General features: G+C 48.3%; 3 protein-coding genes across 5 annotated transcripts; 1 reads left to right on the forward strand and 2 right to left on the reverse strand.

Annotated features, from left to right (window-relative positions):
- Positions 1-2,841: 2,841 nt before the first annotated feature.
- Positions 2,842-5,572, reverse strand: tmem150b (transmembrane protein 150B). 2 transcript variants are annotated; one of them, XM_062485287.1, is made up of 7 exons: positions 5,346-5,572; positions 4,867-4,925; positions 4,459-4,518; positions 4,082-4,149; positions 3,788-3,915; positions 3,364-3,541; positions 2,842-3,161 (listed from the first exon to the last, which is right to left on the reverse strand). In XM_062485287.1, the coding sequence occupies exons 2-7, from the start codon at positions 4,923-4,925 to the stop codon at positions 3,013-3,015; spliced, it is 642 nt and encodes a 213-aa protein (XP_062341271.1). In that variant the 5' UTR covers positions 5,346-5,572; the 3' UTR covers positions 2,842-3,012. The 2 variants fall into 2 exon arrangements, with proteins under 2 accessions (XP_062341271.1, XP_062341263.1); XM_062485279.1 differs by having other exon boundaries at positions 4,861-4,925; positions 5,346-5,571.
- A 630-nt stretch (positions 5,573-6,202) lies between these two features.
- On the reverse strand, positions 6,203-14,936 carry adsl (adenylosuccinate lyase). The gene is made up of 13 exons (XM_062485187.1): positions 14,638-14,936; positions 11,839-12,042; positions 11,629-11,673; positions 11,426-11,505; positions 11,070-11,241; positions 10,062-10,108; positions 9,825-9,915; positions 9,141-9,210; positions 8,909-9,056; positions 7,821-7,911; positions 7,283-7,372; positions 6,682-6,858; positions 6,203-6,417 (listed from the first exon to the last, which is right to left on the reverse strand). Exons 1-13 carry the CDS (start codon positions 14,782-14,784, stop codon positions 6,331-6,333), a joined length of 1,449 nt encoding a protein of 482 aa, XP_062341171.1. The 5' UTR covers positions 14,785-14,936; the 3' UTR covers positions 6,203-6,330.
- Positions 14,937-15,797: 861 nt separating this feature from the next.
- On the forward strand, positions 15,798-18,844 carry si:dkey-110g7.8 (GTPase IMAP family member 8). 2 transcript variants are annotated; one of them, XM_062485175.1, is made up of 4 exons: positions 15,798-16,123; positions 16,350-17,135; positions 17,354-17,938; positions 18,108-18,844. In XM_062485175.1, the coding sequence occupies exons 1-4, from the start codon at positions 16,093-16,095 to the stop codon at positions 18,176-18,178; spliced, it is 1,473 nt and encodes a 490-aa protein (XP_062341159.1). In that variant the 5' UTR covers positions 15,798-16,092; the 3' UTR covers positions 18,179-18,844. The 2 variants fall into 2 exon arrangements, with proteins under 2 accessions (XP_062341159.1, XP_062341150.1); XM_062485166.1 differs by having other exon boundaries at positions 15,799-16,123; positions 16,347-17,135.
- The last annotated feature ends 3,668 nt before the right edge of the window (positions 18,845-22,512 follow it).

Consider the following 22,512-nt stretch of genomic DNA (forward strand, 5'->3'; position numbering starts at 1 on the left):
ACGTCTGCACGGGCGCAATTATATAATTATGTCTTGTCTGATGGACGCTCGGGGGGGAGAGCTGGGGGGGGGGGGGCTGGGGGGGGGGGCTTTTGTGTGGAGGTGGAATGTGGTGCGCTTGGCATTTTTCTGCAAAAGGGCAGCTTTCTGGAAGCTGGTGCCAAAGAGAGGAGGGTGAGATCACGGCTGGCTGGGCCCACTCACTGTTCACTCCTTTATCTCTCTCTCTCTTTCTCTCCTTCTCAGTCTGTCTCTCTGTATCTCCATCTGTGTCTCTCTATCTTTCTCACTATCTCTTTTTCTACATGTCTCTCTGTCTCTCTCCATCTCATTCTCCCCACTTGTTTCTCTCTGTCATCCTCTCTGCTTGTCCACCCCCCTCCTCCCAGACGGTGGCCTTTGCGAGGGGCCTGTGGACAGGGTTTGGCTGCCCAAGATAAGAGGTGGAGGGCTGTGGGGACGGAGGTGTCCGGAGTGAGGGGTCAGAGATAGGCAGGCAGGGCCATTGTTAGCGGTGCGACAGAGCCATGGAGCAGAGACAGGTGCGGGGGCAGATTACAGAGGGCCTGGACATGGAACACGTCTGAATCACAGTCAAAACCAACAAGGCAGCAGGCTCATTACTTAATCCATGGCCCTTAGTTTGGGACTAAACTAAACACTTGACATTCTTCAATCTGGTTACCTTTTTTATCCCAGGTCTTGTTGTGCACAGCTGTCCTCAGTGTTTGAAGGCTGGGTAGAACGCTGCTAGTTCTTGCTTTTGATGTTGGTTTGTTGTTTTATTAAATCTTGTGGTTGGATCACATCTAAATAAAGCAGCTGTGTTCCAAGTTCATGCTCCCTGTTCTCGGTCTGGTCACAGAAGCATCACAGGGGATACACAGCCCTGGAGCCCACAGCCCTGGAGCCCACAGCCCTGGAGCCCACAGCCCTGGAGCCCACAGCCCTGGAGCCCACAGCCCTGGAGCCCACAGCCCTGGAGCCCACAGCCCTGGAGCCCACAGCCCTGGAGCCCACAGCCCTGGAGCCCACAGCCCTGGAGCCCACAGCCCTGGAGCCCACAGCCCTGGAGCCCACAGCCGTGGAGCCTACAGCCGTGGAGCCCACAGCCCTGGAGCCCACAGCCGTGGAGCCCACAGCCCTGGAGCCCACAGCCGTGGAGCCCACAGCCGTGGAGCCCACAGCCGTGGAGCCCACAGCCCTGGAGCCTACAGCCAGAACCCACAACAACTGAAGCTGGAAAGGAAACCAGCTCCAGTACATTCCCAGAGAATTCCAGGCTGTCTCCATGAGAGAGCTCAGCTCTCTCATCAAAGCCCCCTCTGGAGATCACACAGCGTGTAGTATGTGAAGGAATGCTACCAGGACAGGGAGTTGGGCAGTGGGGGGGGGGGGGGGGCAGTGGTACGGGGGGTGGGGGGGCAGTGGGGGGGCGGGGTGGGGTCATAAAAACCAATTTTCCCTGCATTTATATGGAGCCAACAGATTTTAATGGATCACATATAAACAATATAAAATTGTATAATCAAAGGTAGTTTACATTGACAGTTGAGGAGAATGTCCCCACAGTCTGAACTTGGATGGGAAAGTTCTGTAGTTAGGCTGGGACAGTCCAGCAGAGCCCAGGACCCCTCCCACCACACAGGCCACTGGCTCAGGCCGCCTGGAAAAACCCTCCACAACTGCTGGTGAATTCAGAATGTCTAAATTAGGAGCACCCTCTGGCAGGTCACCAGGACAGCATTTTCCCATCAGTCCTCTTGGTCACACCAGGCTGGCCTGGCCGCTGGATCTCCAGACATGAAAGACAATAACGTTCTCACTCAGCTGACGTGAGATCCAAGTCACGGGTCTGTTATGGAAAGATATCTGAAAATACTTGTGTTTCATCATGTGACTGTTCACTACTTCACCATTTGTCCTTTTTCTCTCATGCTGAATGCAACAGGCCTCCACCCTCCATCAGGCCTCCATCAGGCCTCCATCAGGCCTCCATCAGGCCTCCACCCTCCATCAGGCCTCCACCCTCCATCAGGCCTCCACCCTCCATCAGGCCTTCACCCTCCATCAGGCCTCCACCCTCCATCAGGCCTCCACCCTCCATCAGGCCTCCATCAGGCCTCCACCCTCCATCAGGCCTCCATCCTCCATCAGGCCTCCATCAGGCCTTCACCCTCCATCAGGCCTCCATCAGGCCTCCACCCTCCATCAGGCCTCCATCAGGCCTCCATCCTCCATCAGGCCTCCATCAGGCCTTCACCCTCCATCAGGCCTCCATCAGGCCTCCACCCTCCATCAGGCCTCCATCCTCCCAGCTGAGCAAGCTGACAGGTGGAACCACAGACAAAGGCCAGGCTTTTCCCGGTGTGTGTGTGCGGAGGCAGTGTGGTTGGGAAGGGGTGTGTAGGGGTGTGTGTGTGTGTGTGGGGGGGGGGGGGGTGTCCATGTGCTAAATGAGTTGTGTTATGTAAAACATTTCTCACACCATTCCAACACAGGGTCCTTACATATAAACACAACTGCCAAAGGGGCATTCCTCCGTAGTCATCTTACATTATTTACATATCCTGAAGGAGTTGGAAACCCAAAAGCTTCGAACTGAAGACATGTAGTGGCAGAGTGAGTTTCTCAGTGAGGATTATAAAGCTCGATATCGCCCTCGTGTGTCTGAATGATAGAATACACCCCTCTAGTCCCTCATGAAACAAACATGTAGACATGTATCTGTGTCTCAGGTCTTTGTGTTTCTGAGAACACACTGCTTCCCCTTTCCCACTCACACACACTTCTGTTGGAACAAAGACAATAGAAGTGACACATATTTTTTTAAATTTTTTATACCTGAACTGTAAACATCGATACATTCAGATTAGCATATTACAATACAGTCATTCAGTTTCGCTGTCGTTACAACAACCCACCGGCGCCGTTCTCCTCCACAGAGGGTCCTACGGCCACGGCGCTCATCCGCAGCTCCCCACTCGTGGCGGGCGCCAAGGCGTTGCTGCCTTAGCCTTTTCTCTGCACTGTCAGCTTGTGGTAGTCTATGTGGCGAAACTCTGCGCCAAACAGGCCAAACTGGACGAAGAAGATCATGACCAGGGCCCACTCGCATATTGCCCCCCCGGTTCGGTTCCCTGTGTTGTGGAATACGGCCACTGGTGGAGAGCGAGTGGTCAAGGAGCGTGGAGGACACACACTTCCAGAGTTGTTAGACTAAGGTGCTCCTCAAACCTGAATTCTGCAAACATGTAAATCTGAATGTATTTGAGTCTGCACTGCCTTTCATGTAGCTAATATGTATTTACAGTGTTCTTTGCAGGTGTTCTTCTGGGAGTGTGCGTGCGTGCGGAAGGATACTGAGGATGACCAGGAGCGTGCAGCTGCTGCAGCACACGGTTCTGATCAGACCCACCCAGCAGCGCTCCTGAGAGGGCGCTGCCCTGTAGGTGAGCCACGCCTGCAGCCAGAAGTAGACCAGGCCCACGAAGAAGGCCAGACATGCCCCCAGCAGGTGGGGCCCTAACAGCACAGATTGCTGACATATATGAAGACAAGGAGGAAATAGAGAGAGAGACAGAGAGAGAGAGAGAGAGAGAGAGAGAGAGAGAGAGAGAGAGAGAGAGAGAGAGAGAGAGAGAGAGAGAGAGAGAGAGAGAGAGTGAGAGAGCGAGAGTGTGTGTTTCAATAGCCAAAGGAGTTATAATACCATAGCAAAGTATTATAATTCCAGAATACTGTGACTGTCAGAGGAAGGAAGATGAGGAGAAAGAGACGGCTTCACCTGAAAGTTTCCGATGATGGAGATCCCTATAGAGGAGATGAACCCCAGGATGATGCTGGCTAAGTTCACCTTGCTGTCGTCACCATAGTCCCTGATCTGCTGGAAACGAATAACTACCACCCACAAGGCTGTGTGTGTGCATTTGTGTGTGTGTGTGTGTGTGTGTGTGAGCATGTGTGTGTGCGTTTGAGAGAGAAACGGAGGTTTTGCTGAATAAAGACATGGCTGAAAGCTAAAAATGTAATATAATGTCATGTACACGTCACCCTAACCCCCGTCTGAAGGGTCACCTACCGAGGACAGCGCAGGTGTTGCAGACCTGAGAGAAGATGCAGCTCTGCGGGCTGAAGGACCCACATGTGCTGGGATGGAAACACTGTTAGACAATTCCAACCTGTAGGACATGAGATCTGAATGCATCGACAGATGGGAACCAAGATTATCCTGGATAGCTGAACATCAGAATGAATTCTGTGAACTTAAACCTTGTCGCGGCCAGAGATCATATTTTATAAGAGATTTAATTCCTACTTCACAGGTTATCTGTAAATCGTCAATCAAATGAAAAGACAGACATTATGTCATGGGCCAAAACTACTATATCTATACTGTAATGATGTCCACAGTTTGGGATGCATGTACTGTACGTAGGTGGATGTGTTCCCTCCTACCTGATGTAAGGAAACTCCACAGTCACATTCACAGTCCCGTTGGACACAGCCATGCCAAACCTGATCAGGCCAAACTGGAGTTATCCTTCTGAGAACTTCAGTCCAGACACACTGGTTCAAACAGTCTCTCTTGAATCACAGCAAAGCTTTCTCTAAGACTAAAACTGACACGAGGAAGCCCGTCTTCAGGTGAAAATGTTTTGATGCTTGGATACAAATTGCAACAAACACAGTACAGAAGTAGTGGATATATACAGGTGTGCTAATCATAAATACTGTTTGACTGTGTTAGCATTAGACTTGCTGGCTAAGCTAACAGGAACCAAAGTATGGCCTGGAGTGTCCAGGACATGGTTTGGGAGGGTGTGGTGGAGGGTTAGTGTAGGCAGGTCAGATACTCACACTAACCAGATGCCCACCGTGCCAAACACAGCCAGACCGACCGGAAGCAACGCCCACAGCCACATCTGAGCAGGAGAGAGGGAGAGGGGGAGAGAGGGACAGGGGGAGAAGGGGAGAGAGGGACAGGGGGAGAGGGGGAGAAGGGGAGAGAGGGAGAGGGGGAGAAGGGGAGAGAGGGACAGGGGGAGAAGGGAGAGGGGGAGGTGAGTGAGAAAAATACATAAAGTGAAAAACACATATAAAACATAAAAGTTGTCACTCCAACAACAACAACAAAAACACAGTTAAAAGAATGAGAGAATGTCTACAGGGCAGGAACAGCAGTCAGACCACATGAACGACCCACAAACAATATTCCGTTCACTCAGTGAAGAGAGGCAGTGAAGCCAGGGAACTCAGAATGAAGTCGAGGAACTTTCAGTCCGTGTAGCGCCACAAATTATCACAATAATCATAAATAAAACAGAAACAGCTTCTGTGTTTACCTGGATATCTTCGTAAACATACAAGATGATCTCATCAAAAGAAATGTGGTATTGTGAAGTTTTTGTTTGGTTAGGCTATCCAAGAAAATATGGAACCTTATATTCCTGGCAGTTATTCCAAAAGACAGATTTCACTGAGCGTACACCTGCTTAGCTGTAAGAAACATGCAACATAAATAACAGCTTTAACAATGCGGCAGTGTGGGGTGGTCTGGACTTTGAGCCCATTTTTGAATATTTATGACCTCTTGCATAGGTTCCTCCCAGTGATCCACAAACATATGTCTTCCTCCACCTCCCTCTCACTATGAACCACCTGTATTTGAGATCCTCTCATGCTGTCCTCATCCTCGTCCATTTCAGGATCCTTTCCCACCAGACTTCTGATTCCTTTGGAAGTCTGAATGGTGAGACTACATTCAAATAGACACACGATTCTCACAAACATGCAGACGGACAACGTACTCCCTTTTCCTTTCACATTAGTCCCACTACTGCAATTAATCATTAATCAATTCCCTATCACATTTATTTTATGATGGTCTGAGTAATAGAGATAATGACAAAGGCTATGAGGTTCCATAACACCCTGCACCCTGTCTACTGAGCAGGAGACAGAGAACTGACCCAGTGGATCAGAAGAAAACACTAATGATTTTAGTATTGGGAGTATTTTATTGTTGCACAGTACAACATTCATAAGGCTGCTCATGACAAAGGCTCACTTGGTGTGTGTGAGTGTGTGAGCGTGTCTACCTCCCACCCTGCGCTGTGGAAGCACCATCAGGCTCCACCACTTTACTCCATATTAATGACACACAGCAATGACACTGACAAATGACTTTGAACGCTGGTGGTAAAAGGACAGTTTTTACCATGTGCCACTAATCACTAGGGTGTGACTGAGAACATGACACTAACGCAGTCATCTGTGTGGGCGTCTAACAGAGCAATCACACGAGGAGTGTCTCTGAGTGGGCGTGGCTCAGAGCTCCAGCTCTATCTGGACGTCCATCTTGGCCCTGTAGGGCCCCAGCAGGGGACGGACCTCCTCGTCCAGGAAGTGTCTCACCTGAGGAGGGGGGGCAGAAACAGTGAGACAACAAGGGGCAGGAGAGGTAGTGAGCCCAGCAGGAAGTAACAGACTGGAGACTCAAAGAGAGACTCTTCTAAAGACTCTTCCACTGGGCTGTCTCTATCAGAGCACAGCCACACAGGAGCCCAGGGTGGAGGATGATGTTGGGGAGGAACAGAGAGGATGAGGAGCGGTGGAGGAGGAGGAGGGGTGGAGGAGGAGGGGTGGAGGATGAGGAGGGGTGGAGGAGGAGGGTGGTACCTGCTGTGGGGCACGGCCGATGAAGGTGGTGGGGTCCAGGAGGGAGTCCAGCTGGGCCAGGATGGGGGTGAAGTAGGGGTCGGCCTGGACCCTGGCCAGGAGGTCGTTGTCCCCGCCCTCCTGCTTGACCACAGCAGCCGCCTGCTGTGACAGAACCCGGATCTTCTCATGGCAGTCCTGCACACACGGGGGTCAGGGTCATGTGACACACGGGGGTCAGGGTCATGTGACACACGGGGGTCAGGGTCATGTGACACACGGGGGTCAGGGTCAAGTGACACACGGGGGTCAGGGTCATGTGACACACGGGGGTCAGGGTCATGTGACACACGGGGGTCAGGGTCATGTGACACACGGGGGTCAGGGTCATGTGACACACGGGGGTCAGGGTCATGTGACACACGGGGGTCAGGGTCATGTGACACACGGGGGTCAGGGTCATGTGACACAGATCAAGTTAAACCAACTAGTCCAAAGGTGGAATTTAAACACTGTAGTAAATTTCCCACAAGACAACACAAAACACCTAGTGTCCAGACACACACAGCATCACACAATTTAGACAGACATCAACAGACACAGATAAAGGAACTAAACACACCTGTCTGTTGCCTCCAGCTTTCACCATGGCCATGATGAGGTTCTCTGTAGCCATGAAGGGAAGCTCATGACGGATGTGTCTCTCGATCACCTGGCAGCCAGCGAGGAGAGACAGGAGAGAGGCAGGAGGAGAGACAGGAGAGAGGCAGGAGGAGAGACAGGAGAGAGGCAGGAGGAGAGACAGGAGAGAGGCAGGAGGAGAGACAGGAGGAGAGACATGAGGCCAGGGAGGAGAGACAAGAGAGAGGCAGGAGGAGAGAGGCAGGAGGAGAGACATGAGGCCAGGGAGGAGAGACAGGAGGAGAGACATGAGGCCAGGGAGGAGAGACAGGAGGAGAGACATGAGGCCAGGGAGGAGAGACAGGAGAGAGGCAGGAGGACAAACAGGAGAATGAACAGAATGTAGATGAAGTGCTTTACTGGAACATCAGGGACTTGACCCCAGTGTTCATGCAATCAGATGAGCGGAAAACCATTTCCGACCGCCCTCCAGCAGTATGTTACATGACATGTGTCCTGTATCAGGGGCAGGGTCGTACCTTGGGGTAAACCACCAGGCCCTCTGTGATGTTCTGCAGAGTGCTGAGGATGATGTCAGCGGTCAGGAAGGACTCAGGGAGAGAGATCCTCCTGAGGAGCACACACACAGGAAGAGACATGAGAGAGAGACATGGAGAAACACAGAGAGACATGAGAGAGAGACATGGAGAAACACAGAGAGACATGAGAGAGAGACATGGAGAAACACAGAGAGACATGAGAGAGAGACATGGAGAAACGCAGAGAGACATGAGAGAGAGACAAGGAGAAACACAGAGAGACATGAGAGAGAGACATGGAGAAACACAGAGAGACATGAGAGAGAGACATGGAGAAACACAGAGAGACATGGAGAAACGCAGAGAGACATGAGAGAGAGACATGGAGAAACACAGAGAGACATGAGAGAGAGACATGGAGAAACACAGAGAGACATGAGAGAGAGACATGGAGAAACACAGAGAGACATGAGAAAGAGACAAGGAGAAACACAGAGAGACATGAGAGAGAGACATGGAGAAACACAGAGAGACATGAGAGAGAGACATGGAGAAACACAGAGAGACATGAGAGAGAGACATGGAGAAACGCAGAGAGACATGAGAGAGAGACATGGAGAAACACAGAGAGACATGAGAGAGAGACATGGAGAAACGCAGAGAGACATGAGAGAGAGACAAGGAGAAACACAGAGAGACATGAGAGAGAGACATGGAGAAACACAGAGAGACATGAGAGAGAGACATGGAGAAACACAGAGAGACATGGAGAAACGCAGAGAGACATGAGAGAGAGACATGGAGAAACACAGAGAGACATGAGAGAGAGACATGGAGAAACACAGAGAGACATGAGAGAGAGACATGGAGAAACACAGAGAGACATGAGAAAGAGACAAGGAGAAACACAGAGAGACATGAGAGAGAGACATGGAGAAACACAGAGAGACATGAGAGAGAGACATGGAGAAACACAGAGAGACATGAGAGAGAGACATGGAGAAACGCAGAGAGACATGAGAGAGAGACATGGAGAAACGCAGAGAGACATGAGCAATAGAGAGAGAGATGTTGGACACTGTGCTCACCTGTTGGCACTGTCGTCCAATGTCCTCTCCAGCCACTGGACGGCAGCAGTCTGCAGGGGGTCAGAGATCAGCGCCATCAGGTGGCGAGCCAGACTACAGCAGCGCTCCGCCCGCATCGGGTTCCTCTTGTAAGGCATGGCACTGGACCCTGGAGGAGACAGTTTATTAAGTAAGTCATTAGAGTGGAGACAGCATTGGGGTAAAGGGGATTGGGTATCTAGTCATGACGCACCAATCTGCTCTTTCTCAAAGGGCTCCTCTATCTCCTTCAGGTTAGCCAGCAGGCGGATGTCGGTGCAGATCTGATGGAGGAGAAGAGGGAGAGGAGTTTCACATGGTTAACAACTGAAACAACTACTATATATATATATATGCTATGCTATATATGGACGGCACCCTATGCTAGGGTGGTGTTTCCTATGCTAGGGTGGTGTTTCCTATGCTAGGGTGGTGTTTCCTATGCTAGGGTGGTGTTTCCTATGCTAGGGTGGTGTTTCCTATGCTAGGGTGGTGTTTCCTATGCTAGGGTGGTGTTTCCTATGCTAGGGTGGTGTTTCCTATGCTAGGGTGGTGTTTCCTATGCTAGGGTGGTGTTTCCTATGCTAGGGTGGTGTTTCCTATGCTAGGGTGGTGTTTCCTATGCTAGGGTGGTGTTTCCTATGCTAGGGTGGTGTTTCCTATGCTAGGGTGGTGTTTCCTATGCTAGGGTGGTGTTTCCTATGCTAGGGTGGTGTTTCCTATGCTAGGGTGGTGTTTCCTATGCTAGGGTGGTGTTTCCTATGCTAGGGTGGTGTTTCCTATGCTAGGGTGGTGTTTCCTATGCTAGGGTGGTGTTTCCTATGCTAGGGTGGTGTTTCCTATGCTAGGGTGGTGTTTCCTATGCTAGGGTGGTGTTTCCTCAGGGGCAGCAGCTCACCTTGTGGACTGAGGCCCCCAGGCTGGCCAGGCAGGCCAGAGAGTCAACGTCCACCTTCCGGCTGTACGTCTGCCCCGTAACTAGGTAGGCTCTGCATGGCAACCATCACAAACACGAGGGAAAACAAGTTATCAAGAGTAAATGAGCCGGGTCCCGATAGCTGCATGAATATGACTGTTAAAGCTCCATCCTAAGACTAAGCAGTGACCGCTGGTGAGGCTCCTCATGTGTGCTTACTTTTTGAAGCCGGCCATCTCTGTGACCATCCTGTCCAGCTCCTCCACCTACAAAACAGAGAAGGAACAGTGTGAGAAATCCGTGTATCATTCGTTCTTTCATTTTTCAATTGATAAACCAAAAACCAAAACCCCCAAATTATTCGTTTTTCCGTTATTCAATTGAGAAACCAAAATCCAAATCCAAAAACGGGGCACTGACCGAAAATGAATTAGAAATTGTGTTTTTGGTGACCCGGAAGTTGTTACTCATACGCCCGTTGGCTGCGTGCAGTTTGCAGTGTAACCAGAGCGAGAAACCATGGAAACGAGCGTCCACCAGAAAACACAAGGAAGAATGTAGATAGATCCCAAACTTGAAATGGAATGTTTGCACTTTCAGTGTATATTTTGTTGTATGTATTGTACTTGTGTTTTTCATGCCAACAATGTTAATAAAATGATCAAATGCATTCAGTGGCACTCATAATTTCTCTTATTTTCACCGAAAATGTGGTTAGTGGAAATTCTGATTGTTACCAGAGCCACATTGGCTGGTGATCAAAAAAGTTAATTTACAATCCTGATGACAACCGAAAAAATCGGCAGGACCTTCCAGGTTAGCCTATCTATTTTGCCTATAAACCCAGCGCTGCGCTAAGAGCCACTTTGAATAACAGTGGTGTCGACACCATGGCCGCACGTTTTGTTCCTCTAAACAATATAAAACTCTCCATGATTGTTTGAGTAGGCTATCTAGATTAAGAGAAATTAGTGGAATACATGAAGAAGTCATTTGGGTCACAAGTTCCGGGTCACCCAAAACAACATTTCTAAATCATTTTCGGTCAGTGCCCCGTTTTTGGATTTTGGTTTCTCAATTGAATAACAAGAAAAACAATTGTTTTTCGTTTCTCGTTTTTCGTTTCTCAATTGAAAAATGAAAGAACGAATGATACACGGATTGTGAGAGAACTCTCTGTTTGTATATGTGAATCAAGACATTTATTTCAGCGTATAAAGTGTTTACCTTCTCATGGTCCCCCTGGAAGAGCTGCAGGAAGCTAGCCTGTGTGCCTGTGGTTCCTTTGACCCCCCGGAAACGCAGGTCGTCGCGGGCACGCTGAAGGTTCCTCATGTCCATGGCCAGATCCTGGAGCCACAGACACGCCCGCTTGCCCACCGTGGTTAACTGCGCTGGTCTGGGGGAGAGGGGGGGAGGGAGGGGGGGGGGAGGAGGACATGGAGAGATGAGAGAGATGTTCAGATCTGAGAGAACATCAGCACGTCTAGAGTCAGAGAAGTTAAACACAGTCATGTAGTATTCACAGGAAAGGACAAGACTAGCATAAAGACATGTGTGATATAGACAGAGCATTCACTCACTGGTAGTGTGTGAAGCCCAGAGTTGGGAGGTCAGCATACTTCTCAGCAAAGTTCACCAGCCTGTCTGCCACACGGGCCAGCTATGAGCACACAGGAGCCACTCTTATTTACTGCTGAGGTTTCATGTTTTAATGGGTGATGGCTTATTAATAATATAATAATCTCCTCAGACACTGTCAGACATTACAAGCCTGTACTCTCACCTTGGGCAGCAGAATGTCAAAGCCATCACGCAGCATGATCAAATCCTGAAGGAGACAAACAAATGGAGGTTGGCTGACTAGGCAGCGCATGTGGAGCCCTCTGTGATATTGCGTTTTAAAAGGGTTATACAGACAAAATGGAGTTTGAAGATCAGCATGGGGCCAGTGAGGGGTGAGAGGGGGGCAGTGAGGGGTGACGGGGGCAGTTACCGTGTTGTCCCCAACATAGCAGGAGGTGGCGCCCAGGTGGATGATGGGTGCGGCGGAGGGGCAGCAGTGGGCGAATGTGTGCACGTGGGCCATGACATCATGCCTCAGCTTGCGCTCCTCATCCGCCGCCATGGCGAAGTCGATGTCCTCCCTGTGGCTCTCCATCTCTGCCACCTGGGCATCGGTGATGGGCAGGCCCAGGGCCTGGGCAGAGGGACGGGGCAGAGAGGAGGGAGAGCAGGGCAGGGGGAGAGTAGAGGGGGAAGAGGGGGGAAGGACGAGCAGAGAAGGGGGAGGCAGCAAAGGAGGAGATGGGAAACGAGAGAAGGCTTTATTAAGTTGAAATATTTCCACTAAAGTTTCAATGTTTATGGTAAACCGTATTTTAATAGCAGGAATGCTTGGCTGAGTGGTGTACACTCCCTGTTCAACTCTGCTGTTTCAGAATATAAAATCTATTAGCACCAAGACTAAAGATGATGAAATACTGTCCTCATCTCCGGTAGGCTGGAACAAATGTTGGGGTTCTGATTACACCTGTTTACGCTCCTGTTTCGCCCGCGTGACAAAAATGCTGCCTCCCCCTCCCTCAGTTACGACGCACTAAATTCTAACAAATATATTTTTTAGACGCTACACATGTTATACATCATTGGAAAGCTACGATTCTTGTGCTTCCATTGAAATAAACCAATTCAAGATCAAGTCGCAATAGCAAGCAAAGTCAACGTCTTTTTCCGGTGAACATTCCTTCAACAATGCCAAAGAAAAAAGTTGTACTCACCCTAAGTGGTTCAAATAGGTCCAGGTGTGCAAATCATGCCATCAAAACTTGATCTGCTTACAGTCCCAAGGGTTCAAAGTATCTAACCATGTAAAGTAATTTGTCCAAATACAATGTTTTACGTTCATGAATAGCCATTATCCTTTGTTTCATTATGCAAGTTAGCCGACGGAAGAAACAACATGTTCACATTAACCCTTGTGCTGCCTTCGGGTCACATGACCCAAAGGTTCATAATGAACCATCATTGTGTTTACCCAATTTTACCCACTACAAAAACAAATAAAAATAATTTTCTTTTAACCTTTGCAATGTGGGGGGTCTGAGACAGCCCAACGGTTAAAAGAAAATGCTTCACTTTGTTTTTGTATGCGGTAAAGTTGTCGCAATACGACGGTGGGTCACAATGACTGATGGGTCAGAATGACCCGAAGATAACACAAGGGTTAAAGTGTTATTTTCTCCGGTTAGCAACGGAGTATTTACAATATGAAGGCATCAAAATGTCCGTTGAACCCTCCCCTTTTGATTGACCCAATAGGAGCTTCCATGCCCCGTTGACAGCCCTCTAAAGCCAACTAGGTCTGTGCGTCCTTTAGCTATTATATATGATAGTTCTAAGTACCACCTTTCATTAGAGATAACAATTATGAAAAATAATACCTTTTTATCCTGAGTATTTGACCTTGGTTACAAAGGGTCATTTTGGAGTCTCCAAAAGACCCTTTTAGAAAATGCCTGGATGTACTCTTATAAAAACATGTGTCAAATATGAATATATTGTGGTATTATGTTTGACTTTTGATTTGAATTGGGTAAGGCTTCAACCTGTGGTCCAATTTAGTCTTCCAGCTAATACCTACCACCTCTAGGCCTCTTCAGGCCTCTGTTTTCAAAACAAAATCTAGGCGGAAATAGAAATGTTCACTTTCCTTGTGTTCAAGCTTCTAATACTCAACACTAGTAGGACTGACAGGGGTCCGGACAACAGGGGACATAACTCCAGTGTCAGCTTTCAAAAGAGATCATTTACATGCATGTACTCCAAATGGTTCAAGAACAGCTTCCAATTTACTTTGGGTATGCTGTTTAGGCGTTTTTAGGCACATTTAACAGGAGGCTTATTAAGTGGTGATAGCACACAGAGCTATGTTGAAAGTCATGTGGCATTCAGGAAATTCAATTAGGAATTTGTCCCAAGCAAAGCAACTGATTAAGTACAACAGTCACGAGGTGAACCACCTACCCGGGCTGGTTGGGGCTAGTCAGGGACACACTGGTAGTGATGGGCCTTGGGTTGGGGAGAAAGTGAGGGCCAGGCCAGTTCTCTGGGTCAGTCTCTTGTTACCCTGACATTCTGAGCTATTTTAGACTTTAGTCCAGTCTCCAGAGAAAAACGATGTTGTTCCGCAATGCTTCATGAAACTTCGACTTAAGTAACAATGCAAGTTCCCAAATCTGCCCTGATCTCTTGAGACAATACTGACACCACTCCAGAATTCAGTAGAGATCAGTAAAGAATAAATAGGACAGATACAACATTCAGACAGGGACTAGCTCAGCTGACTAACTAATCTGACCTACCAAGATACCTTGGAGGATACTATTGACAAGTCCGTACTGCTCACAGTACAGTAAATCAATCTCACAACCGCTGCTTCAAGGGATCCATCTTTAACACGTTATGGATTTAGGGTAAAATACATCAAAGCTACTCAACCAGCTTGACTGCTCACATGACCAGTTCCTGCAACTGGAAGACCACCTTACACGCGGCTGCTCGTCTTCCAGGCTACCAAGCTTGTCTTAGAGAGCACTTCATTTAAGAGGTCTCTAAAACTATATTTAGACAAGGGAACTTGATCGTTCTTTTTCAAGGTCGCAAAGTTCACATTTACTCCAATCAGATGCACAGAGTTTAAGTTTGCAGCGGTACGGTAAACTACCGACAAAATAACAAGTGTATCGTGTATGTCACGTGTAGTTTTAGCTAGCTACAGATTACTGTATCAAACCTTTTCAGCTTTGGCCAGGTAGATCCAAAGCTTCCTCCAGGTCGTGAATTTCTTTCTGTCACTGAAGTTGTAGGCCATTTCTTTGCTGGCATACCGTGACACCAGCGGTGAACGGTACATCATAAACTCGTCTCCAGAGCCGTCCATGTTGTTCAGAATGTCTGGGTAGCTAGTTATTTCTTCCTAAATCTTGTCGACTCTGCACTGTGACAGTCCGCTGTGTCCGGAACCCATAGATTGTAGAGCCTGAGCGCTGCTGTCCATCACTGCACCACTTACTTTTACGACAGTCGACATACGGTAGAAGGCGTGCCAGGAGCGTGTTTGACATGCTGGCGCGTGAGGTGGTTTAAAGCGACAGACGGGGGGTGTGTGTGTACTCTCAAATCTGACAAAAGTGGCGCCCTCGTGTCACGATATTGAGAATCTCGTCTTTAGAATAGAAACCTTTCTACGATGTACCAGTCTTGCTTGGTGCCGTCTGTCTGAATGAAATGCGGGCTAGTCCTCAGACTTCGCGCGACCTCTTTTCGGTTGCTAGTGTTATGAATCAGCCGACAGGTTCTGTCATTGGTGAAACAGTCTTTTCTACACATCCCTCACATTTGCCCACAATTAACAATTGCAGGCATTGTTAAAGGCGGTACACTATTAGGCTACAGTTTATATTTATAAAAAGGTACGTCAATGAAGATGAATGGAGGCGAAATTTCGTCGAATTTCGAAGTATATCTGCTCTCTTTACTATGTAATAAATTCAATGGTGTACGTAAATAGTTTTTAGGTGCAAAATAGTTCTCCCTGACCCCCCGTGTCTTCAACTCTTGTATTGTAATTAAATGATTAAACATTATCGCAGCGCTCACAGGAGCATCTTCGTCTTGTGTCCTGTGCGGTTCCTGCTGTCTGAGGGCAGTCTGCTCGGTGAAAAGCACTCTGCCCTGCCTGTGCTTGAGCCAGCGTCCGCCTCCGTTTCCCTTCTGTGACGAATCACATCCCTGAAGCCGCAGACACCGAATGAACCACCCATCTGCATTGCACAATCTTTGTTATTGAACAGATGACTGAGGAGAGAGTAAGGAGAACAGGGAAGAGGAGGGAGAAGAGCGAATAGAAGCAGTGGAGAAGAGGGAGAAAGAGGCGACATAGAGGGAGGGAAGGGAGAGAGAGAGAGAGAGAGAGAGAGAGAGAGAGAGAGGAGGAAGAACGTGTGATAGAGCAAGAGAGGAGGGGGATAGGCAGTTAGAGGAAGAGCTAGTGTTATGTTCCGGGAGAGAATGAAAGTGAGAATGAGAGAAAGAGCCAAGAGAAAACATTTAGCCTGCCAGCCTCTTTCAGACAAGTCAGGTTACGCAACACCTCACGGAACATTCTCTAAGGGAGCGTGTTAGGACTCGCAAGATTAAGAAAGGGAGAGGAGGGGTTGATAGGGAAACAACAGGATCTACACACAAGATGGCTGCAGTGTCTTGCAGCTCAGGCTCTGGTAAGTGGCTTCACCTCTGACGGTTTCACTACAGGTACTAATTCATTCATCTTTCTTGCTCTGTCACAGCGGCTGGTATCAGAAAAAAAAACATCCTCCATCTTCACCCCATGTCATTCTGCACCAAAATCGAAACAGGAAGCTGTTAGCCACGTCTACTTCCTGTCACTCATCCTATTGACAGCACACATTCAGAATCACAGCAGTCTGTTTCTGCGTCCAGCAGGGGAACACAGACCGCAGCTCAGACTGCTCCTGCTGGGAGGGGCGCAGACCGGTAAGTCCCGCTCAGGCAACACCATCCTGGGGGACGAGGTGTTCCAGACCGGAGAGGAGACCACGCACAGCATGGTGATCTACAAGGAGACCCGCGGGCGACGCTTAACTGTGGTGGACACCCCTCCCTGGGCTGGTCCCACCGACTCCTCCGCAGGGGGGGACGGTGGCGATGATGGTGGCGATGAGGGTGGCGGTGGTGGCGATGGTCATGGAGCTGCCGTCCAGTCTGAACAGGCTAGCATAGAGGGGCCTTTCATGGGGGCTATCCTGTGCCCCCCCGGCCCACACGCCCTCCTCCTGGTGATGTCCGTGTCCCAACCCTTCACCGAGGTCCAGCGCAAGGCAGCCGAGGACCAGGTGGAGGCGCTGGGCGGAGGAGCCTGGAGGCACTGCATGTTGGTTTTTACCGCCGTGGATCAGCTGCCTAAAGGGACATTTGTTGAGGAGCACATAGAGAAGACAGGAGAGGCTCTGCAGTGGCTGGTGGAGAGGTGTGGGAGCAGGTACCATGCCCTGGATAACACACTACGCGGAGGGAAGGAGAGCACACAGGTGCAGGAGCTGCTGGAGAAGGTGGAGGAGCTGGTGGAGGAGAACCAGGGCTGGTATTTTGAGTTCAACGAGCTGACCCTGCTGGAGGAGGAGCACGCCAGGAGGGCCCTGGAGGAGGAGAGGAGGAGGATGGAGGAGCAGGAGAGGCTGAGGCCTAGCATGATAGGAGGGCCTCCTAGAGGTGAGAGCAAGAACAACATTTATCTTCAAACATTTTACAAAATAAGGAACTTGAAAACCCTGTACATAGCATGCCTCAACAAGTGCTTCTTTTTCCTTTCGTTTCTCACCTGTTTTTCCTTCCCTCCCACACCTTCCTTTTTCTCCTCTTTCCTCAATCCCTCACCGCCATCCTCTCTCTCTCTTCCTCTCTCTCTCTCCTCTGTCTCTCTCTCTCAGAGCTTAGAGTTCTTCTTCTGGGTTGGAAGGGGGTGGGGAAGAGCTCTGTGGGTAACGCCATCCTCGGCCGGCGGGACTTTGAGTCTGGTCTTGAGACAGAGCTGTGCATGCGGAGGCAGGCGCTGGTGGCCGGCCGGCGCGTCACAGTGGTCGACACCCCGGGCTGGGACTGGTTCTCCGTCAGACGCACGCCCAGACGCATACGCCAAGAGACCAAGAGAGGTGGAGCCCTGCTCTACCCAGGCCCGCACACCATCCTGCTGGTCCTGCCCGTCGTATGCAGCCTCAGCACCAGGAAGAGGCGGACCCTGGAAGCCCACATCGAGGCCCTATTCGGTGATAGGGCATGCCTGCACACCATGGTACTGTTCAGCTGCGGTGATTGGCTGGGTCGCACGCCCATCGAGGAGCACATCCAGAGGGGGGGGCGGGAGCTGCACAGCCTGCTGGAGTACTGTGGGAACTATTACCACGTGATGGACAGCAAGACGCCTGTCAAGGACTCCAGGAGCGTCTCAGACCTGCTGGACAAGATCGAGGAGATGATCAGAGAGAACGGAGATGAAGCCTTCCTCCCCATAGCTCGTGAGTGCTGCTACAACATACTCCAAGGTTTCACTGTCATGATCATGAATAATTAAATGCAACAAAAAAAACGATTATTGTTTCTAAACATCCCGACCACCATCTTGTATTGCATGTACAATGTTTACTCAGTTTACTGTGTGTAACTGGAGTGTGTTGTGTTTCCTAGTGAACAGTGACAGCGAGTCGTCAGACAACACCAGTCCAGAGGATGACTGTCGCGGCTGCCAGCTGCAGTGACCCACAGGACACACGCTGGCAGGACACTGCTTCACATCCACCCAGGGGACACGCTCAGTTTAACAAGGCCTGTTGTGGCATTCTGAAAAGGGAACAGCTAAACACTGTTAAAGCGCACTGGTCATATGCACTTATCTCTGCACTTCAGTTACAGTGGAACGAATATCTAGTGACTGGCACCTGACCACAATGGAAAAGTTGTGATCCATGGAGGCTAGGTACAGATTCTTTTTTTTGTTGTTGTAAAAATCCATGACTGTACTGGCAAATACAAATATGTTTGTTGCTTATATTTATTGATAAAAAATAAAATGATGACGCTGTAGTTGGGCATTTCAGTACAACGTTCAGCCTCAGAAAATAACTCAAATGTCACCACGGGGAATGTTCTAGAATCCATGTGACCTACAGTACTGACTTCCGTTAGCAGGGAACAACACGCTGCACCTGACAGTGCAGCATCACTGCTTCCTAACATCACACAGCTCTGCAGTAGTATACAACTCAGTGTTAAAGCATGTCCCTGTTTTCAATTTGAAACAATCACATGAAGTGTATCTGTAATGATCAGTTCCGGGTTACGCAATGATGTTGCACTCATTCATATGTGGATATATGTACATGTATAATGGCATTGCTCATATGTAATAAAACATTTTGCACTGACTGTTGTTTTTCTTCGCGTGCTGTAACCATTAAAGTAAGTTCAGTGTCGAAAATGGTAATGAAGCCATTCATTCATTAATAGTTAATTGCAGTTAAGCAGTCACTTCTCATCATGATGCAGTAACAATATGTGATTACTTTGGATAGTTCCATTTCTGATGCTGTGTAGTACATCAAACCACCTTAAATAAATGGTACACAACAACAGAAGGTATAATTGCCTTTTTTGTGTTGTGTTTGTGTTATGAACTATGACATTATATGATCACGTTGTATTTTGTGTTTCTGCCTTTTCATGCACCAACAAAAAAGTTCCTTGGCTGGGCGTAGGGAGACGTGAGAGCCAAGGAAGGTGTTCTCTGGCTTCTTTGTGTCTCAGCTGAATCTAAACACAAGACGAGATGCCGACAAGACGGCACCATGCCTGTAGAGGCTGAGTTTCACATTCTGCAGCTACTGAATTAGCTTTTGTCAACATCTGAGCTTTTGCCACAAAGTTAGCTCAGCAACACTGCACACAGCAGTGTTGGCTTAGGAAGACCACGCAACAGTGTCACTTTGTTCCTTTTGGTCTGTAAATCAAGCACATATTGGGTCAGCGATGATGCTTATGTAATCCGCAGACTAATGGCACATGAACCTGTTAATGAGAGAAAGCTGCCCCAGTTTCCTGACTTTTCACTTCATTACCTTCCTCTTACGCAAAGCTTTTACCACGCTCTGGAACCTCCGAGGCTGCATGAGCTGCTGCAAACCACAGAGGAAGAGCAGACAGGCTCAGGAGCTCTGACCGGCTGCAAACCACAGAGGAAGAGCAGACAGGCTCAGGAGCTCTGACCTGCTGCAAACCACAGAGGAAGAGCAGACAGGCTCAGGAGCTCTGACCTGCTGCAAGCCACAGAGGAAGAGCAGACAGGCTCAGGAGCTCTGACCTGCTGCAAACCACAGAGGAAGAGCAGACAGGCTCAGGAGCTCTGACCTGCTGCAAACCACAGAGGAAGAGCAGACAGGCTCAGGAGCTCTGACCTGCTGCAAACCACAGAGGAAGAGCAGACAGGCTCAGGAGCTCTGACCTGCTGCAAACCACAGAGGAAGAGCAGACAGGCTCAGGAGCTCTGACCTGCTGCAAACCACAGAGGAAGAGCAGACAGGCTCAGGTGCTCTGACCTCAAGAAGAAATGTGGCCTTTGTATTAGATTATGAGAATGCTCGCAGAGAATCATAGCAGGAATTGAAAGTTATATACTTGGTTAGTGTAATGCCCAGTACACCCAGGTTCCCCTCACTAAAGAGGCACTGAGAATATAGTCGGAATTTACAGGTTTTACTATACAAAATATCATAAACCTCAGTAGCAGTAGATCTGGTATTCACAAGTTGGCTGCTCCAGGTAACAGTGACAGACCACATCTAGGAAACACAAACAATTTGACATAAGACAAGGCAACAACACAGCACATCGCAACCATAGCCTACAGAATTAATATTTAAAATCATTATAGGCAAACACATACCCAAAACACAGAAAGCCGATAAGATGACACCATCAGCTTTCCCGACACTCACTGCAATCATCACCGACTTCAAAGCACAGGCTACAAATAAACCCACGGACCAGTATACAACATGACTGCAATTTAGCATTTGGTGAATAACATTCTTAAGACACGTTAAAAACTTACATGACAAACAATGCTGCCGGCGGGCACCCCAAGTACTGATGTGACCCTACAAGCTCACACCCAGTTATATTGGCACAAGCCTTACCGTCACACCCTCTGCAGCCACACCCACATTCAATGTGCCACATCACATTAGTTTATAGAACAACTCCGAACTCACATTTACATTTAGTCATTTAGCAGACGCTCTTATCCAGAGTGACTTACAGTAAGTACAGGGACATTAACCCCGAAGCAAGTAGGGTGAAGTGCCTTGCCCAAGGACACAACGTCAATCGACACGGCCGGGAATCGAAACTGGCAACCGTCAGATTACTAGCCCGATTCCCTCACCGCTCAGCCGTTTGACTCACATAACGCTAACGACTGAGAAGAATTGGCTATAAATTTAAAAAAAAAATTACAAATAGGCCATGTCTAAAACTTCTGCTATTACTCTAACCCTATACTCAGATTGTGGGTCTTTTTTCATCGATTTTCAACTAAAACAAATCTATTACAAAACTACAACGCATTATATAGTTATTGAGCTTCTTAACGAATCTGGGAAACCCGGCCATTATCAGTCCGCCTGTCGGCGGAACCATGCAGTTTGCTACCTTTTTACTAGTAGCCTATTGGTAGCCAACAACATAAATTATTCTGATAACGTTAGTTAGATAACTCGATAGACAAATAGATACTGTACGGTCTCGGTGACGTCACCTACAAATACAAACTGACAACCATATAAATCCTTTTCACCAAATAAAATAAATTGCAAATTAACAAGGGCCAGTAGGTAACTTTTACAACCACAAGGATCAGATCCACAAGGTGGTGCTGGCTTACACTTTTTTCCTGAAAAAAAGCTTTTCCCGAAGTCAGTGGCCTCAATTCTGAATTAAATGATCATAGACTCAGTCAGAGCACATTGTCCACATTTCTACTTTACTGTAAGGATTTTATTATATGCTCACGTCACCGACTTTAACTGGTTTAACTCACTCCTCAGTAGGCTGGCTAAATCCCGCCCACCAGCGACATAGAAGAGCTTTTGCGTTGAATGCTGGAAGCGTCAGTTGTCAAATATCTACTATTGCAGTAGTGCTGTTCAGCTCGCTCTCTCCCTTTTCTCTCTCTCTCTCTTTACCTCAACACACAATATATCTGCCTAAAGATAATGGCCGGGTTTCCCAGATTCGTTAAGAAGCTCTTAACGCTAAGAGCTTCTTAGGAGCGTTCTAAGAGCGTTCTAGAGCGTTATAAGAAGCTCTTAGCGTTAAGAGCTTCTTAACGAATCTGGGAAACCCGGCCAATAGCGTTGTCAGAGCCGTAGAAGTGAAGTAGTGGAGTCCCTACTTTATTAACCCCTCAACACTCTAAACACCTGCATATTGTAGATTTATTTTGTAAATGTAATCGTTTTATTTTGGGGTGAATTATATCATACAGATTGTTGTTATGACCTCTGATACTGTTCTTTTCTTCCCAGGGATCAGTCACGTGCTTCTCTACTCTGCTAATAAATACTTGGTTGTGATACCATGTTGTAGTTTCACATGACAGTCATTTGATTCCGCACAACGTGCTGGTCAGGCTTGGGCCATTATCCTCCCCACACGCGACACGGCCTTGTTGTGGTAACTCACGAGGAAGGAGAACAGTCCGGACCTGTCAGCTTGTGGCTGAGGGTCAGGAAGAAGTCATGTGATCAGGTTTAAACCATTTTCTTCCCTAATAATAAATATGTCAGTTCACAAGCTATGATAGAAACCTTGGTTAGATTGTACTATTGCTAGCCTCCAAGTCTTTGATTTTTAGAAGGCAACCATTTCCTCTTTTTATTCTTAGCTGGACATAAAAAAGACAGAATCCTTTGGTTTTGTAGAAATCTTTAAATAAGTATGAACATCCCTTTCTCAGTGTTCATCAGACTGTTACTACTTCAATGAATAGTAGCTAATGGTTTATGAATGTCTAAAGGGGTCAAACAAAACAGGTGAA

The sequence above is a fragment of the Osmerus eperlanus genome, chromosome 2 (assembly GCF_963692335.1).
Source record: "Osmerus eperlanus chromosome 2, fOsmEpe2.1, whole genome shotgun sequence".
Lineage (NCBI taxonomy): Eukaryota > Metazoa > Chordata > Actinopteri > Osmeriformes > Osmeridae > Osmerus > Osmerus eperlanus.

Excerpts from the sequence above, each read along its gene's own strand:
- tmem150b (XM_062485279.1), bottom strand. The coding sequence starts at position 4,925 with ATGTGGCTGTGGGCGTTGCTTCCGGTCGGTCTGGCTGTGTTTGGCACG. Across the intron at positions 4,150-4,458 it reads GTGGAGTTTCCTTACATCAG|CACATGTGGGTCCTTCAGCC; the intron begins GTAGGAGGGAAC and ends TTTCCATCCCAG. Across the intron at positions 3,542-3,787 it reads CCATCATCGGAAACTTTCAG|CAATCTGTGCTGTTAGGGCC; the intron begins GTGAAGCCGTCT and ends CATATATGTCAG.
- adsl (XM_062485187.1), bottom strand. The coding sequence starts at position 14,784 with ATGGACGGCTCTGGAGACGAGTTTATGATGTACCGTTCACCGCTGGTG. Across the intron at positions 10,109-11,069 it reads TCCAGGGGGACCATGAGAAG|GTGGAGGAGCTGGACAGGAT; the intron begins GTAAACACTTTA and ends TCTGTTTTGTAG. Across the intron at positions 9,057-9,140 it reads CTTTGAGAAAGAGCAGATTG|GGTCCAGTGCCATGCCTTAC; the intron begins GTGCGTCATGAC and ends TGTCTCCTCCAG.
- si:dkey-110g7.8 (XM_062485166.1), top strand. The coding sequence starts at position 16,093 with ATGGCTGCAGTGTCTTGCAGCTCAGGCTCTG. Across the intron at positions 16,124-16,346 it reads GTCTTGCAGCTCAGGCTCTG|CAGGGGAACACAGACCGCAG; the intron begins GTAAGTGGCTTC and ends TTCTGCGTCCAG. Across the intron at positions 17,939-18,107 it reads AGCCTTCCTCCCCATAGCTC|TGAACAGTGACAGCGAGTCG; the intron begins GTGAGTGCTGCT and ends TGTGTTTCCTAG.